The sequence below is a fragment of the Ursus americanus genome, chromosome 2 (assembly GCF_024610735.1).
Source record: "Ursus americanus isolate L20-20 chromosome 2, mUrsAme1.1.p, whole genome shotgun sequence".
NCBI classification, from domain to species: domain Eukaryota; kingdom Metazoa; phylum Chordata; class Mammalia; order Carnivora; family Ursidae; genus Ursus; species Ursus americanus.
Genome location: NC_142128.1, coordinates 28,669,363 through 28,688,642, shown reverse-complemented (window position 1 = coordinate 28,688,642; position 19,280 = coordinate 28,669,363). Strand labels below are relative to the sequence as shown.

The window sequence follows — 19,280 nt, the reverse complement described above, 5'->3', positions numbered from 1 at the left end:
ACTGAAGAGAAGGCAGTAGGTCCCTCCAGCCTCACTTCCCATTCACGAAAGGCTTTGCATTTCAACTTTTGGATTTGTCTCCTAAGTGATGTGACAGCGTATTGTGTGCTTTGGAATGGTGAATTCCTTGCATATAAACATTTAACATACACCGCCCTCTTGGTACCCGGATTTTGGTATCCCTTCTTTCCCCCTTCTTTTTCTTCCCATCTCTTTCAACCTTTTTTTTTTTTTTTGAGATATAATACACATACCATAGAATTCACCCCTCAAAGAATCGCACACGCAGTCACTTCGCATCCCCGCCCCCCCACCGCCTCTCTGACAACTCCTAGCCTACTTTCTGTCGCTATGCACTGGCCTATTCTGGACATTTCATGGAAATGGATCATGCATTCCGTGGACCGGCCACATTTCAAATGCTCAGCCCTACAATGGCTAGTGGCCACGGGATTGGACGGCGCGGATTGGGTGTGCGCGGGGGTGCCCAATGGGTCTGGAGCATCCGGGAGGACAGGTGCAGGTGGCGGAGGCGGCGCGGAGGGCAGGGCCGGCGGGCGGGCGTGGCCCAGGGAGCCGGCGCCGCGGTGGCAGGCGGGCGCCCCCCGCGCGGGCATGGCGGGCTGGTGGCCAGCGCTGCTGCGCGCGGCCCGGCGCTACCCGTGGCCCACGAACGTGCTGCTCTACGCGGCGCTCTTCTCCGCCGGCGACGCGCTGCAGCAGCGGCTACGGGGCGGCCCGGCCGACTGGCAGCAGACGCGGCGCGTGGCCACAGTGGCTGTGACCTTCCACGCCAACTTCAACTACGTGTGGCTGCGCCTGCTGGAGCGCGCGCTGCCCGGCCGTGCGCCGCGCACCGTGCTGGCCAAGGTGCTGTGCGACCAGGCGATCGGAGGGCCCGTGGCCGTGTCGGCCTTCTATGCCGGTGAGGGGCCGGGGCGGGGACCAGGGGCCAGGGCGAGATTCCCTGAGGGGCGCCAAAGGATCTAAGGTTGGGGGGACTGGAGGCAGGGGCTGGCGGCTCCCGGATCTGGGGGCTGCAGGGGTCTGGGATGGAGCGGGAGCCAGGGGCTCTGAGGCCCGAGCAGGGCTGGAAGCTGTGGGGTGGCGGTGGGGCAGCATTTCAGGGGGTCTCCTGAGAAGGCCAGGGTCGAGGTGCCAGAGCTGAGAAGTCTGGGAACCGGAGATTAAGTGGGAGAAGTTGAGAGGTGGTGCTTGGAAAGGCGGGGGATGAATGGGCCAGGGTCCAGGATCCAGGATCGCAGTTGGGACGCCGGTGTTCAGTATAGTCGGTGGCTGGAGGTTTCAGGGGGGCCTGCGGCGTCCGCTAGAACTGGAGGGAGGCAGGGCTGGGGGTCCATTTCCCCCTAGAAAAGGTTCACAGAAATGTCCAGGCAATCATAGCCCCTAGCCATGGTGGCTGTCACCCCTGTGACACAGTTGTGGGACCGGGCTGTCCTGCTCCCCAGGAAAAATCCCTGCCTGGGGCTATGGGCCTCCTTTCCACTGGCAGACACTCCTTTCCAACACACCAACGGAATGCGGGGGGGGGGGGGGGGGCTGCGGGCCCATGGGAGCAGAGCAGGTGGAACCAGAGGTAGGAACAGATTCCCCCAGAAACTTCATGCTCAAGGCCTTAGTCCTGCTTTGATAACAAGATTTTCCTTTGGGGTTCCCTTCCCTTTGTGAAAAGCCAAGAAAATGTGAGTGGACCTTGGACCCTGCCTTGGAGAACGCTGCCTCTGAAGTCCTGGGAGGCCCCTCCTCAGAAAATCACCCTAGGGCTAAAGGCCAGACGTCAGGAATCTTCCTTAGGGCCTTAAATACCAAAAACAATGGGAGGGGCTCTGTAGCCTCCATCCTCCCTAGCAGTATGGATAGCCTGCAAAGGGGGGGTGGGGGACCGTCACCAATTACCCAAGAAAATCCTAGGGCCCTGGATCTGGCGTTCAGGAATAGAGAAGGTCTAGGGAAGGCCTTAGGGATAGAGAAGGGATAGAGAAGAAGGTCTAGAGAAGACCCAAGAAGGTCTTCTTTTCAGTGGCTTCTGGTGCCTTCTAAACCAGGTCATGGGGGTCACATCAGAGCCTTGAAGAAACCTACACTGCCCTCTGGATCTTATTTTGGGGAGCCAGACCCAGTTCCTTTCCTCACAAAGCCCACAGGAAGCATGAAGGACCTGGCCAACCACAGGGCCGATGGGGTCAGTGGGGTCAGGGAAATGAAGGACCTGGGGGGGGGGTGCTGCCGGATGCCTGGTCCCAAGGTGACTTCCAGGCCACATCTGCAAAGAGGCCCCTCAGGTCCATTACTGCGATGGCCTTGAACCCGGGTGAAGGAGTTGGGACTAGGGGCTGGGCCTTCGGGAATAGGGTTTCCATTTAATCCTCAAACAACCCAGTGAGGCAGACCCTCTTTGTTATTCCTGTGTTACAGATAAGAAAACTGAGTCTCGAAGGAGGTTAAGTGACTTTCCCGAAGATAACATAATCCATGCCCTGTTCTTTATCTTGAGTGTGGTCCTTATGTCCGAAGCCAGAAAGGGATTGGAGACACAGGGGCCCCAAGAGGCCTGTGATTTAAGTTCGAGGCTCCTGACACGGATTCCTACCCAGAGGGCCGCTTTGTTTTGCTTTTTAGATTTCTGGCCCAATTTCTCTCTCCTCCTCTCCTCGTGTGAAAGTGAAGGGGGGTGGGGTGGGATGGATGTTTGTTCAAGGCATTTCCAACTTGGAAATTGCCTATATCAGATGATTCTCTGTGCTGGGGCCACCTTAGGGAGCTCGGATTGTGATGGAGAGGTCTGGCTCGGAATCCACACCTCGGTTGGACTTGGTCCGATATTAACCTCCCTGAGCTTCGTTTCTGCCTCTGTAACTCCCAACCTCAGCGGGTTGTTTGGGGTGGGGGGAGCGGGTGTCCAATGAAATAAGGCACAGAAAGTGCTTAGCGCCTCATTAGTGCTTGGTAGGTGAAACCTGATATTACCCGTATGCACCTGGGTATTCTTATAAATCTTCAGAATTCCTTGCAACTGACTAAAGCCCCCTCTTATTTCCCCTTCCTCCTAATCGGATTTGAAGGAGACTTTTTAAAGCACTTTTATTTTTACTGCTTCCTAAAATAGGAGGATTTTGTCTTTGCTCCCTGAATTTCTTTTCAGGGTTGTTGAACATACAGAGTTTTCTGAATGTTTTTAGAAAGGCTGAACTGGTGTTCTTGCTTTCAAATTCTGATTGGAATCATTCTAATGAGAATGCTGATGGGAACTTAGTAGTTACCAGAATACTCAGGGTCCATCAGCCTTTTTTTTTTTTCTAAGAAGGAAATTAAAATTTTAAAATGTTATTTATTTATTTAAACATTTTGTTTATTTATTTGAGAGACAGCGAGAGAGTGTGAGTGAGAGCACAAGCCAGGAAGAGGGGCAGAGGGAGAGGGAGAAGCAGACTCCCGGCTGAGCAGGGAACCCGATGTGGGGCTCCATTCCAGAACCCTGGGATCATGACCTGAGCTGAAGGCAGACGCTTCACCGACTGAGCCCTCCAGACACCTCTAAATTTTTTAAATTTTAAACATTTTACAAGAAGTTTGGAAGGCAGAGAAGAAAAGTCACCACTGATCGTCCTGCTATTTGAATGCTGTGAATTCTCTCTCTCTATATATATTTTTTCTCTCTCTATATATATACTTTCATACCCTGCTATTTTCACTTCGTATTTATCATTCCTTTAAGATTTAGCTAGTTTTATTTTTTTAATTCTATTTATTTTTTTAAAAAGATTTATCTAGTTTTAGAATGGAGGTCATGTTGTTTTCACTGTTAGGTCAGAAGGGACGTAATGAACGAGAGATACTGGTGGGTACTTTGCATATTAGAAGAGAAAACTTGAACTGTTATACAGTCTTCTTCTACTGAATCGTGCAAGATTCCTGTGGTGTGTGTTTTTACAAATAGGTATGAGTATTCTCCAGGAAAAGGATGACATATTTTTGGACCTGAAACAGAAATTCTGGAATACGTACAAGGTAAGACAAGACTTTTGAAAAGGTAACTAAGATTTTTTACTCTATTTGTAACATTGGATACATTTTAAGAAAACTGTTCTTAAACTAGGCTCCAGTTGGTTGGCACAAGGGTATAGTATTTTGACGGGGAGCTCTTAAGTTTGTTTTGAAAGAGAAGTGAGAAGAAGCTTTAAGAATGTCTCTACGTTAGGAGACACGTGAGCGTCTCTGAGGTTTAGTCAATGTTCCTAATGATTCCTGCTTTTAAAATTTACTCTTGTTAGTGATTACAGTTTATTTAGTGAATTTTGGAGCCAAAGAGGTTATTGCAAAATAGGAAAAGTAGAACATTGAGTGATGAATGGAATCGTTTCCATTTGGGACCAATGTTCCCAGGTGTACATTCTGCTAAGTCCTTGTGGAGGATAATGTCCCCCAAGGTTACCTCTAGGCTTAAAGTACATCACCTGTTGTACTGTTTGCTCAATGCAAATATACGCACTCCAGTCCGACAAATATTTATTAACTTATTCAATGAAGGTTTATTGAGCATTATCCATAAGGCCTGGCAAAATCAGGGATGCTTTCCATCTCTGGCCTAGAGGATGCTTGATTTTTTTTTTTTTTAAGATTTTATTTATTTATTTTACAGACAGAGAGATGGCCAGTGAGAGAGGGAACACAGGCAGGGGCAGTGGGAGAGGAAGAAGCAGGCTCTCAGTGGAGGAGCCCGATGTGGGGCTCGATCCCAGGACCCCGGGATCATGCCCTGAGCCGAAGGCAGACGCTTAACGACTGAGCCACCCAGGCGGCCCAGGATGCTTGATTTTTATTAATCCCCATGAAGTGAATTTTCAGGATTGCAGGATATACACAGACTGGCCTTGGGCTTCACTTGTACTTAATTCCTTATCAGAAGCAGCGCCAAGCCACACCCCGCTATTGCCCAGTACTGTTTCTGGCATTTTCTGTTGAGTGACACTGAGCCCCAGAATCAGCATCGCCCACCTGATGGCTGGAGGCAGATGATAGGGAGCGTGGAAGCCACATGCTCGGGGAAAGTCCTTCTTTCTTTTAAGGGGAGAGAGTATTCAGAACTTGTTACTTCTCTTGGGGCAGAAATTGTGAGCCTGTTGCGACATCCAAATGTGATTGTCTTCTGCTTTATTTTGGAAAAAGGAACAAGTTGTCCCATTATGTCATGGATCCTATGGAGGTGTATACATTTACCGGTAAAAAAAAAAGAGCAAGCGAGCAGCATTGGGGAAGAAAGGGGCTTTAAGCAGGGATGTGCAGATGTCTCCGATTCTCCTCCCTTAATGAAGACACACAGGCCACCTTCGGTGGGAGTTGCACGCCATGCCGGGGATCCTGACCGTCAGGAATAGTGGCGGGAGAAACCAGCTAGAGGGTTACTGTGACCGAGTTCACATAAGAAACAGGGCATGCGAATAGGAATGACTGGAGAGCTATTCAGGAGGTAGCATTGGTAGCCCTGGGTAAGGGATTGGTGGTTGGGTAGTGGGCGAGGACACATCTGTGATGACCCACAGGTTTCTGGCTTGAGTAACTCCATGAGTGGTGGCTCGTCACTTGAGCTAGGATGTAGCAAGCCAATTGGGAAAAAAAGATAGATGAGTTCAGTTTGAGAAATGTTGAATTCTGGATGCCTTTAGAATATCCAAAGGGAGGGGCGCCTGGGTGGCTCAGTCAGTTAAGGGTCTGCCTCTGTCGTGGGAGCCCCTGTGTTGGGCTCCCTGCTCAGCAGGGAGTCTGCTTCTCCCTCTTCTTCTGCCCCCCCCGTCATCTCTCTCTCTCTCTCTCTCAAATAAATAAATAAAATCATCTTTTTTAAAAAGTAATAATATCTTCTATTTCATGCAGTAAGCGTCAGAGATGACTAATTTTATCTAAAATGTTTGATTTTTTTAATTAAAAAGAGATTTAAGGTAAATAATATATTCCACTATTTCTTGCTATAGAATAAGTTTAGCTGACATTCTTGTGTATTACAAAATTCCCCCCAAAAAGGGAAAGCTCTGTTGTTGTTGTTGTTGTTGTTGTTGTTATTTGGGGGAGGGGGAACAGACTGTATTCTTCAAAAATATTAGTGTTGTAATAGGTTTAAAAAAGGCTGAGGAAAAGATGGCAACTAAATGCACTACCTGACCCTAGACTGGATCCTGTACTAAAAGGAAAAAAAAATGGTATAAAGACCATCAGGGAGTCGATTGACAAACATGGCAGAAGGATGGTGGATAAAATAAAAGGCTCATTACCGTTGTTAAATGTACTGAAGTTGCTAACTCTGCAGTAGTTACGTAAAAGAATATAATTATTCTTAGAAAATAGATACTTCAGTATCTAGGGGTAAAGGGTAATTCTGTGTGCAGCTTATTCTCAAATGCTTCAGAGAAACAGAAAGATGGATGGATATAGATGGATCGAGCCAGGAAATAATAAAACAAACGGGCAAAATGTTAACTGTGGGTGACAACCGGTAAAGGGTATTCTTTGAACTATTCTTGTTACTTTTCCATCAGTTTGAAATTGTTTCCAAATTAAAGCTTTCAAAAAGTGTAAAAGAGACGAAGTAATTATCAGATAAATTTCTAAGAGGTAATATACCTGCGCCCCCCTATTGTAGCTGGTGGAGAGACAGAAATTGCATGCCATCCGCACAAAAACCGACCAACCAAAAACTCAAGCAGCACCGACATGTCAACAACAAACACACTAGGCATGTCCTGACTACCTTCATCCAAAGAACGGGGATTGGGCAGGGGCTTGATTCCTCAGCCACAAAAAAAAAAGCAATTCTACTCCCACTCACATATCCTCTAGGCTACAAGAAAGCCTTTTGTGTTACGAGATTCTTTTTGGATGCTTGTTTTCCCACCCCTAACATTTGTGCTCTTGGTTTCCTTGATCAAGCTTGATTAGAGAGCCTGGTATGAACCCAGTTTCTTCCGTATCTAATATTCCTAGCTCTGGGCTCTCCTCTGTGCACTTGGGAGTCTCCCTTTGGATATTCTATTTTTTTTTTTAAATTTTATTTATTTATTCGACAGAGATAGAGACAGCCAGTGAGAGAGGGAACACAAGCAGGGGGAGTGGGAGAGGAAGAAGCAGGCTCATAGCGGAGGAGCCTGATGTGGGACTCGATCCCATAACGCCAGGATCACGCCCTGAGCCAAAGGCAGACGCTTAACCGCTGTACCACCCAGGTGCCCCTGGATATTCTATTTTTTAAAAAGATTTTATTTGAGAGAGAGAGAGAGAGAGAGCGCACAAGCAGGGGGTAGGGGCAGAGGGACAAGGAGAAGCAGGCTCTCCGCTGAGCAGGGAGCCCGATGCTGGACTCAATCCCAGGATCCTTGGATCATGACCTGAGCCAAAGGCGGACACTTAATTGATGAGCCACCTGGACACCCAGTAGGACATATTACTAACAAATCATTCCTTGAAGAATGATAAATTTAAAGCTTTAGTGATGATCCTTTTATAAGTATATTCCCATAGCATTTGCTTGGGCTAACAGGAAGACGACAGTGTATACATATATGTTATTCTGAAAGCGGAGGTTTAACAGAAGTGGTTCTAGTTCTGGTAGCCTTTTCAGTCTGGACCCGTGAGTACGACTACTGTAATCGCCTCACGCCTCAAAGCTCTTCGCACGGCTCCCACCCTCTTCCACCGAGAGATCTGAAGGAATCTGATGTAATCGGCTTAGTCTGAAACACAATCTCACCTCTGCGTTCTCCCCGCCTGGTATTAATCTTTGGGCTTGTTTGTGTGTGTGTGATTGAAAGGCGTCCTGACCGAGTTTTTCTGTGTTCCAGAGCGGTCTGATGTACTGGCCTTTTGTGCAGGTGAGTTGCCAACTACTCGGAACGCTGATTTCCTGGCTGCCGTTGACCTGGACCCTAGCACACTCTTCCTTTCTGTTACAGCTGACCAACTTCGGCCTGGTTCCCGTTCACTGGAGGACCGCTTACACCGGACTCTGCGGCTTCCTGTGGGCCACTTTCCTCTGCTTTTCACAACAGAGCGGCGATGGCACGTTCGAGTCGGCTTTCGCCTTCCTTCACGTACAGGAGGCCAGGGCGCTGGAAAGGCCCCCCGAGAAATGAGAAGCCAAGGATTCCCTGACAATGACGATGTTCTTTTTCTTTCTTTGTTTCTTCTTCTTTTTTTTTTTAATGCGGTGGATTCCCTGCAGATAAAAGAGTCAACCTACCAGTTATGTGCTCCATTTTGGAGAATGACTCTTGCATAGACGCCATTGTTCCATTATCCACGAATACGTATAATTTTATCCTTTTTTTTCCCCATTCTGGTCTGAAAGTCTCACTTCTCTTCTATTTTTACTCCTCTCGTTATTTGGTTAATACTGGTAATAGTGACATCATGGCATTTGGCAGTTGTTCCGATTTCTATGCCGATATTTTAATGCCGGTTGATTTAAAGAACTTGTTTTGATCATTTACATTTCATGTCTAAAATCTCAGGTTATCCCCCCAAACACTTTTGGGTCAGTTCAACTTTTATACCAAAAGTAGTCCTTAGAGTAAATTTCTATTTACATAGAGCTCAGTCGAGGAGAAGATTGAATAACCGAATTCGTTTTTCTCAGAATACTTTGTATAATAATTTATTGTTAGTGCTGACACTCAGTTCCGGAAGTACATTTTATGCTGTCAAAAAAATAATAGTATCTAATTGGTGTGTCCCGTATGGAATATCTTTTACGGACATCTTCTACTTTTGTAATTTCAGAGTTAAGCACTTTTTAGTTAATGTGTCTAGTTTTGAGCCTATTCAGTTGACTCAAGGACCTCGTTTTCTAGACATAGGAAAAATTTCTGGCTTCTAAAAGACCTATATTGAGTGAAGTTTCTAAGAAAATGAACAATTTTTCTTCCTCTGGAAGGAAAAACTCTATTCCATAGATTTCCAGGGAAAAGAGTTACCCCAAATTTCACACTGAGGTTATATTTCTAAAAATCAGTGCTTTCCAGGGGTACTTGGTTGGCTCCGGTTGGTTGGGCATCTGATTCTTTTTTTTTTTTTTTTAAAGATTTTATTTATTTATTCGACAGAGATAGAGACAGCCAGCAAGAGAGGGAACACAAGCAGGGGGAGTGGGAGAGGAAGAAGCAGGCTCATAGTGGAAGAACCTGATGTGGGGCTCGATCCCGTAACGCTGGGATCACGCCCTGAGCTAAAGGCAGACGCCTAACCGCTGTGCCAGCCAGGCGCCCCATCTGATTCTTGATCTTGACTCAGGTCTTGATCGCCCAGTCATAAGTTTGAGCCCCACTTTGGGCTTCACACTGGGTGTGGAGCCTACTTAAAAAAAATTGATACTTCCCAATCTTTATCAGTAATCTTTAAGCTAGACATGAGAAACTTGATCCAGACTTTCAGATTTACTCAGTTTGTCTGACCTCAAAACCAGTGGGTCTAAAAATGATATGAATATTTCAAGAAGTTTCAGCAAACGTCACCTAAGAATTGTACCACAATGTCGCTGCTTCCAGTGGAGTCTTGCACAAATTTTAAGATGGGAAGCACTGAAATGTTATTACATTGATCTTGCGAATTTGTATGTAAGATTAATTGAAGAATGTATCCTTAAATTTTTTATGCACATAATTTGTAATATAAATTTATGTAGGTCCTAAGTATATAATGTCTACGTATATGATTTATTTGAATTTAGTAGGTATTAATATATTTTACATTTTGAGGACAATAGTAAGGAAATTTCTAGATAGCTCCTAAAATAATTTGTTATCTACATTGTTTTGAAAGCCATTAATACAATGGAAAAGCTATTTCATAATACCTAAGCCAACTTTGTCATTAAAAAAGTGTATCCCGAGTAACTATGCGAAAGTACTACCTGGCAATCTCTTTGATGAAGTTCAACATTATGACGGAAGAGCAGTGTTTGCATTTCGTATTAAAGTGTTTGGGAACACAGACCTTGTTTATACCGTCAAGGAAAAAGGCTTATTGTTCATAAACGAGTAAATCTTCATAAATCTTTACCCGATAATGTGCTGCTCTGTGCTGTAGAGAATATATATAGCGTGAATTCTCAGAATTTTTGCAAGTAATACACTTCTGATTTTTCCGCAATAGTACTTTTGTGTTTCCGTGTGAGAATTGGAAGGTATTCCCAGCAATGCAACATTTGTCTATTTTAAAATGCTGCCAATCTTGGTAAAACGCTCTCTGAACCTTCAGGGTTTGGAACCGAGCAAGGGGCCCCCACCCTTTCTCCAGATTTTCCTGTTCGGCGAGGTGTCTCTAACTTGGTTGTATGTTGCTGCCATGTTCCTCTGGCCCTGCGCTTCTCAGGCAAGCACCTATCATTCACTTCCCTGAACAGAGTTGAGACAGACTGGATTTTCAAAAACAACTTTACCTAATACGTGTAGAAAACAGAAGGGAAGTTTGAAAGGGGAGTTTGAGAAATGCCAAAGCATTTAAAAATTTTTTTTAAACATTTCTTCAAATTTAAATTCAGTTAACCTATAATGTATTACTGGTTTCAGAGGTAGAGGTCAGTGATTCATCAGTCTTTTATCACACCCAGTGCTCATTCCATCACATGCCCTCCTTTATGTCCATCACCCGGTTACCCCATCCTCCACCTCTCTCCCCTCCAGCAACCCTCAGATGGTTTCCTATGCTTAAGAGTCTCTTATGTTTTGTCTCCCTCTCTGATTTCATCTTGTTTTATTTTCTCCTCTCTTCCCCTATGATCCTCTGTTTCAAAAGCTTTTTTTTAAAAGAGCTTATAGGATACCGAATTCTTATCCTCTACTGAGTGAGCTTGAACTCAGGGATCGTGAATCCTGTCCTAGGTCCAGGCTTTGGGGCTAGTTATCCTGTGGCTCAAACAGCACCTCCCAGCATTCCTTTTTTCTGACTCCCTGATTGTCACTGATAACACCACTCACCACCACCACCAGGAAGGCCGTCGTCCTGGCCCTGCTACCGTTACAATTAAGAGTGCCCCAGTCCCATCTTACTGGACACCTGGTTTCCATTTCCAGGGTCGGAAATAGGCCTCTTACTTAGATAACTTAGAAACGATTTCTCAGTCCAGGGGAGATCTTTCCTTCCACACAAATGGATGTGACCATTCTTATCATCCACCAGTATAACCGTAACAAATAACCATAACCCTAAGCTTATGTAAGTAAGCAACAAATGTTATTAAATGGCCAGCATAGGGATGTAAAGAGGATAAACAACATGATGATAACTGTGTGGAAAGAATCGCGATCTACTTGGGAATAGAAGTAAAAACACTGATAATCAAGTTCTCCGGACAGTTTGTCCAATTCATCATTCAGCACTTGAGCAGTGCTTGTGACAAGTGGTCAATGGAAAGCTTGGGTATTACCCAAGCAAAGCCACCCAGCTGCAGGTTAGTGACATAAGCAGTAAGTACTTTGAAATCATGGTGCTCTGGGTAATCAAGGAAGGCTTCCTGGAGGAGATGCCTAAGCTGGGTCCTGAAGAACGGAAAGTCACAAGACTAAAGGTCTGTAAAGTGGAAGGGGGATGGAGGAGCAGAGGGGATGAGATCTTGAAAGACAAAGGCAAGAAAAGTTCCAGCATCGAGGGACATTTCCATCAACCGTTCCTCAACTTTGGATAATGTAATGCTCCTAGCCTGCTTACTTGGATTTAAACATCATGCATGATCTGCAACTTCTCGGTCTTTTTCATTTGTAGGAAAAATAATAAAGGTGATTCCCTTTTATCTATATCATGTTTGGGTGAGACAGAATTAGGCAATAGGAGAGTTTGCATATGTTGAAAATGTTCTGATACCAAGTTGGAGAGAAACATGGGAAAATATTTACTCAGAATAGGTGCAGTAGGTGATTTGGTAGACAAAGTAATGGATTTTTTTCCCTGAAGATTTATTTATTTGAGAGGGGGTGGGGGAGGGGCAGAGGGAGAGACAGAATCCCAAGCAGACTCCCGCTGAGCGCTGAGCCTGACGCAGGGCTCGACTTCATGACCCTGAGATCATGACCTGAGCCGAAATCAAGAGTCAGATGCTTAACTAAGTTACGCAGGTACTCCCAAAGTAATTAATATTTACCCGCTATACAGTCAGCGAATTTGGCCTTTAAAGGGTCATACGCATGAAGGATGCTTCAGGAAACTTTTTCCTCATTTGTACGGATGATGTTTCATGAACAGAAGGTACAGATACAGATGTAGTTCAAAGAGAAGAACATTTTCTCGTTCTAGGACTTCCTTAATTATAATTTTGGTTCTTTAATACTTTGAAGAAAAAATGTATTTCATTTCTTTCACAATAAGATCTGTAGATAGAGATTTCACTGTGGTATTGAGGTTGCGTGTAAATAACCGGAGCCGCTACGGTAACCACAGCCAACCTAATTAAAGGCAGGTGGACTCTGCCACTGAGATGCGTCACCCAGAACTACAATTTCTTTTTTTTTTTTTTAAAGATTTTATTTATTTATTTGACAGAGACAGAGACAGCCAGCGAGAGAGGGAACACAAGCAGGGGGAGTGGGAGAGGAAGAAGCAGGCTCATAGCAGAGGAGCCTGATGTGGGGCTCGATCCCATAACGCCGGGATCATGCCCTGAGCCGAAGGCAGATGCTCAACCGCTGTGCCACCCAGGCGCCCCCAGAACTACAATTTCTAACTCACGTATCATTGCTTGATTCTTTGTTGACTGTTCTTCTTCCAGGGATTGGCATCCCTTAGGATTTGTTTAAAGCTCTCAGAAATATTTTTCCCTGTGTGGGCACTTTACTTCTAGGTCAGGGGAATTTTACGTGAATGTCTACAGAGCGTGTCCCAAAACACATTCTATCCCGAACGCAACGAACATTCTGGAGGCGGCTTTCATTCGGAAATTCGGTTTGTCTTCTGAAAGTACTAGAAGGTTAGTAGATTCTTGTGCCTGAATATTTAGACTTTACATCGGCTACATTCAATTTGGTTTTACCCATAATGTTTGGAGTCTAAAGGAACCAAATCGCAGAAAGTGCAATTTTAAAACTTTTGAAATAAAGTCGTGTCTGGGTGGCTCGGTTGGTGACTGAGCACCTGACTCTTGATCTCAGCTCAGGTCTTGCTCTCAGGGTTGTGAGTTCAAACCCTACGTTGGGCTCCACGCTGGGCATGGAGGCTACTTTAAAAAAAATTGAAAAATTTCCTTTTAATACTGTCGATGGCAGTCAATGAAAGGGGAAATCTGTCGTTCAAAGATCAAGTATGTAATGGGAGTTTACAGGTGACAAGAAGAGCTGTGAACGGCAGCCAACCAACTGAACACAAGAGAGTAATTAATAATTGAGTAACATTTTGGGTATATATATCAGTTAAAAGCTTTTCTTTTCCTAGTTCCCGGTAAGCCTGTCTTTCCTTAAATGAGTCTTTAATTCATGCATATATTCTTCTTTCTCTGTCGAATGGTCACATCAAACCCCCTCTGTCCTTCGACTCCTCCCCCCCAGCCATGGCCACCACCCAAACACTCCAGGACAGCATCACTGTGGTGAGGCTAGGGACCAGAGCCCTGAAGTGGCACGGTGGCCGTGCTTTTAGAGAGGGGTAGCAGGGACCCCCTCTTTGGATCAGCTCTAAGGGAGAATTTTGAAGTGAGTAAACATTCCGCAGGCGGCTCCCGTTTGAAACCAGGTTTATCTTCTGAAAGTATTAGGAACCTAATGGATTCTTGCACCCGAAGACTTAGACCTTGCATTGCCCATTTTCTTTTCAGAGCTGCTCTCTTTCCTCCTGCTGCCCTTTTCCTGCAATCTCTCCAGCTATAATGCTGTGTCTTCCAAATTGGTCCTACCCTTGCCACTCAAAACTCCCATCCTCTTCCTGTGGCTGATTTCAGCTAGATGTGGAGAAGTAGTTTATTAAACTAATTTACTACGATGTGGATGAGAGCTTTTCTAGCTGAGGGTTTTATTTATTTATTTTTTATTTTTTAGTTGCTAGCACAAATCTCCGGATGGAATTTCAGGAACTACTGCTGGGGTGGGAAGGGGTGGAGAGAAGAGGATGTATCTTTGGCAGAAGACTTCTGATACGCTTTCTGTTATGCCGTCCACTTCCCACTGGCTCAGACCAGCCGAGCAAGGATCGTCACAATGTATTGTGAACTTTCCATAACGGTTGGTCATGATCTATTTGCATATTTGTGTTTCCTACCAGGCCGTGAGCTTCTGGAGGGGAGAATGTATTTCTTATTTATATTTGTATCTGAAGGGTCCAGCACACAGCAGAAACTCTGTTCACAGTGTTGAATGAAGTAACGTAGCTGGTGGAATTCTTATCTGTTGTTTTTTGATGGTGCTAAGAAATTGGCACTGATCTCACCTTTTTAAAAAAAGATTGTATTTATTTATATGAGAGAAAGAGAGGGAGCAGCGGGGAGGGGCAGAGGGAGAGGGAGAAGCCGACTCTCTGCTGAGCAGGGAGCCTGACCTGGGGGGGTGGGGTTCGATCCCAGGACCTGGGATCATGACCTGAGCCAAAGGTGTCAATGACTGAGCACCCAGGTGCCCTTGGACTATTCTCACTTTCGTTTTCATCCCCATATGCAGGCAGCTGTTCTGTCTTAAGCTCAGCACAGCCCAGACCATCACCTACTCCAACCCCAGGCTCAGACAGTTATGTTTTCTTAGGGATGCTTATGACTTGGAGGCTTTGGGTCCCCATACCCAACTTGCACATGTCCCTCAGAAGGGCATCTCTTCACACCTCTACAAGGCTGGATTGTTTGTCTTTGAGACTAGGTAGAATTATGGTAGTTGGACTCTCTGAATTACTGAGAAACCTTTTGTAATGGTTAATTTTATGTGTCAAGTTGACTAGGTCCTGGGAGGTCTAGATACTTGGTCAAACATTCTGGGTGTTTCTCTGAGGGTGTTTTTGGATGCGGTTAGCATTTAAATCAATAGAATGAGTCAAGCGGATTACTCTCCCTAATGTGGGTGGGCCTCATCTCATCAGTTGAAAGCCTGAGTAGAAGAAAAAAGGCTGATGTCCCCGAAGGTAGAAAAACTTCTTCCTGCCTGACTTCAAACTGGGACACTGGCTTTTTTTCCTGCCTTTGGACTCAAATGGAAACATTAGCTCCTTCTGGGTTTCAAGGCTGCTGGACTTCAGATGGGGACACACCATCAGCTCCGGTTCCCAGGCCTTCAGACTCAGGCTGGAACTAAAGAATCATCTCTCCTCGGTGTCCAGCATCCAAGTCACCTGGTAGAGGGATTTGCCTCCATAATCATGTGAACCAATTCTTCATAATCTCTCTCTCTCTCTCTCTCTCTCGTACATCCTATTGGCTTTGTTTCTCTGGAAGACACTGACCAATACCCCCCTTGTTTATGTACGTATTTCACAGTTTGTGGTTCACGCATTGTGCTTGTCTGTGGGCAATGACCACCAGCTCCTAACTGTTAACAGAATTACACTGAACATCACGTTCTGGGACCCCTGAAATCATAACGTAGGAGGTCATCCACCCTAATCCACAGCCTCTCTATGAGGACCACAAATCTCTATAACCTGAAAATAGCAGTTCAACCGGATAGCCAGATAATTGCCAAATAACAGAATGAGGCAAGTTCACTCCGGCTTGACAGCGGATAGAGTACGTATGTTGTGAATTCTGTGACTGTTGGGGGCTGAGAATGGACTCCAGTTAGACCGTAAGCCCTTTTGGAGCTGAGACCGTTAAGGGCTCGGGCTGGGTTCTCTGCTCAGCGGGGAGCCTGCTGCTCCCTCTCTTTCTGCCTGCTGCCCCCCTGCTTGTGCTCTCTGTCAAATAAGTAAAAATCTTAAAAAAAAAAAAAAAAGTACAGCAAATGACTCTGCCTATATTGTGTTATTGATGGTATGAATATTCTGGGAAATATGTAAAGGAAATGAGACATCCTGTCATCTTCCCTAATCATCTTTATTGCAAATATGAAATTTATGCCCTCACTTTGGATTGAGATACAAGTTGTCATTATCTGTTTATATGTGTTCTTTGTCCCTGAATTCTTTCCAAACGTTTGGCTTACTTCCTATGTATCTACATACGTACGTACTCTCATAGAGCTGAAAATTTAGAATTGAAATTTTTCCCAACTGGCTGCTCAAAAGCCATTCTTTTTGAGCATGAGTAAGAAAAAAATTGCAGTATTAAGGTTCCTCTTACTAATCCCATGGAGGCAAACTTGAACTTCAAGTTACTAAGGCTACTTTTTCCACCATCGAGTGAGGACTTGGCTCCTTTGATCTGGAGACCTGCTATTTTCTTCTTTTGTGATTCAAATTCTTTCCTACTGTCTTGACTGAAACAGATTTTCCTGACCATATTCCATGAGAATGTGTTCATTCTCCCCTGAGAATATGCATTTGAAAAATGTGTTGCATTGTTCTGGAGTTGAATTCGGCGAACATTTGTACATCTATCCTGTTTATGAACGTACACACTGACGTGCCTTAAGGTCACGTGGATCTTTTCTGTGGTTACTCTTTCTGTATTTCCTGCGTCTTCATTTTAGGTTCCTTTCTGTTGTTTCAGTATTAGAACCAAACTGTTGTGGGGCACCTGGTTGGCTCTGTAAGTTGAGCGTCGGACTTGTGGTTTCCGCTCAGGTCATGATCTCATGGGTCCTGGGAACAAGTCCAGCACTGGGTTCAAGCTCTGCGGGGAGTCTGCTTGGGATTCTCTCCCTCTTCCCCTCCCCGCATGCATGTGCTCTCTCTCTCTCTCAAATACATAATTTTTTAAATAAATTATTAAAAAATAATCAAACTGTTGTGGGTAGAAGAGAGAGACAGACACACACATGAAGAAACAGACTCTTAACTACAGAGATCACAGTGATGGTTCCCAGGGGGGAGGTGGGTGAAACAGGTGATGGGGAAGAAGGAGCGCACGTGCCATGATGAGCGCTGGGTGACGAATGGAAGTGTTGAATCACTGTATTGTACTCCTGAAACTAATATTACACTGTATATGAACTACCTGGAATTAAAATTAAAAAAACCAACTATTGTGGGTATAATGGGAATAGTAAGTAGCCATCAGGAAGTGAACTTGGGAGTATGGGAGAGAGAATTCCCTTCGTGGCACACAACGCTTGTCTTTTAGTTCTAGAATTTGAATGGGGATTGATCAAATGGAATTAAGTTCCATGTAAAGTTCAGGTTTGTTAAGTTTTCATGTATCATTCTATCTGACTATCTTCTGTGTAAGAGTTGTAAACTGGAAAATGGAAATAAAAATGACTAAACCAAAGTGAAAGTATTCCCTGTTCACTTGATTTCTTTAATAGCAAGCTTCCAAATTGAAGATCAGGAGAATGTTCTTACACACACACAAAAAGTATGTCAGTACAGGTCCTTGTACGTTTTGGCCAGTTTGTTTTATTTTAATTTTTTGCTACTAAAGGAAAGTGGGGCGGGGGGATCCGTTTATGCTGGGGTTGAATGCCAGAGAAAACGCTTTAATAATAGAGGTCTTAATAAAGAAACATGAAATATTACATTAATATACTGAACAGTAAGATATAAACCCACCAGGCAGAAATTATAATCTGTCACATTTTTGCAGACTGTTTTTACTCCATAATGATAAATAATAGGAAAATGAACCACGATTTCCAGGCTTTGGGCCAATAATGAATTTGTGAGAGTAGCGTTAGAGAATTTCCTGCAGGTGATGTGTGAAAATTTTGAATAGAGTTAATGATTGCGCGCGGTTTATTTTACCCTCTGGGAGAAATTGTAGAAAAACGATATATACATCTTGAGTCATTTCTCAACAGTTTGGAGCAATGATGCTTTCACCTGAAGAAATGAAAAACTTCTTACAAGGAAAAAAAGTGTAAAAAATGGTCAATTGTAAGGCTGAGGAGGCAATTTTTAACTGCAAATGCGGATGAAGAATGATGAATAATACTCACAAATCTTAAAAGTGAAAATCAACAATTTATTCCTCCCCACCCTGTTTCGCCCTCCCGTAGACTGGTTTCTTCATGGTCCTCTCAGAACGTTGACATTTGCCCATGTGTCCCCTCCTAGGATATTGTGTCTTTGCCTTTTTTCTTTTTAAATTAGAATTCTGCTCATAAATGCACTTTTGAGGGTGTGTGTGGGGCGGGGGCTTGGTTAGTATTCATTCCTGTGCTGGTTTCGGTCAGTAGAGGCTCTGAAGGCTCTCCCTTCTGTTTTTCCCCCAGGGTTGGGAAAACAGGGCTGGTGCACATGGGGTAACTTAGTGGGCTGGGCCACGTCAGAGCCACAGACATGTCCATCTTGCTGGAAAATGAGCACACAGGCGATGAGAACTGCCATGTAGATCCTGCACGGGGATCAAGGATGGTGTTGGCTTAGGCAGTCATCTGCGCCATCTTTGAACATTGACCTAGCTCCTCCTCGCTGGTGAGGTCCGGTGCTCAGTCCAGAGGGCCTGGGGCCCTTCAGTGCTCATTCAACTCCTTCCCAGAGGCATCTCTCTGTTTCTAGCCCCAGGGACCTCTCTGTTCTGTCTTCGTCTTCCATTTCACCTCCCTCTGTCTACCTCTCAGGGCAACGTAATCTCAGTCTTCATTGATTCTCCACAAATCTAATAATCATTGCTGGAATTCATGCCCTGAGCCCTTTGGGACTTGACTTTCGATTCTCAGAGGTAAATTACAGGACTGTAGGGGGTATTTAAAAGTCGTCCTTCCATGATGAGTTTCCAAAGCCCGTTTTTGAAATCCAGGGAGCTGATGATTGATTGACTTCTGGGTTATCTGTGCTGTTTCCTTGTGTCTTCCTTCCCTTGAGCTGCAGGGGCTAGGGAAGGGCCATGGATACAATATGTGGTGATGGGGAACTAAAAACAATTCTCTCTAGTACCTACTACGCATCCATCCATTGATTTTTTTTTTTTTTGAGTAGACTCTAAGCCCAGCATGGACCCCGGTGCAGGGCTTGAACTCAAGACCCTGAGATCAACACCCAAGATGAGATCAAGAGTCAGACGCTTAACTAACTGAGCCACCCAGGCACCCTTTCCATTTATCCATTTATTTAACAAGTAATTATTGAACTGAGTACCTACTCTATGTTTTACAATTGGTGTTCAAAGCCCAGCCCCAGACACCTTGCCCTAAGGCCATCTCTGCCTCTTCCGGCTATGACTATAGTTCTTCTCTCCTGATTCTCAGAACATTTATAGTCTGTACCATCCAACTCAA

General features: G+C 44.8%; 1 protein-coding gene across 2 annotated transcripts; it reads left to right on the top strand.

Annotated features, from left to right (window-relative positions):
- The first annotated feature begins 572 nt into the window (after positions 1–572).
- MPV17L (MPV17 mitochondrial inner membrane protein like) lies at positions 573–8,209 on the top strand. Of its 2 annotated transcripts, XM_045776094.2 has the most exons (4): positions 575–925; positions 3,959–4,029; positions 7,851–7,880; positions 7,962–8,209. In XM_045776094.2, the coding sequence occupies exons 1-4, from the start codon at positions 616–618 to the stop codon at positions 8,139–8,141; spliced, it is 591 nt and encodes a 196-aa protein (XP_045632050.1). In that variant the 5' UTR covers positions 575–615; the 3' UTR covers positions 8,142–8,209. The 2 variants fall into 2 exon arrangements, with proteins under 2 accessions (XP_045632051.1, XP_045632050.1); XM_045776095.2 differs by lacking the exon at positions 7,851–7,880 and having other exon boundaries at positions 573–925.
- Positions 8,210–19,280: the final 11,071 nt, after the last annotated feature.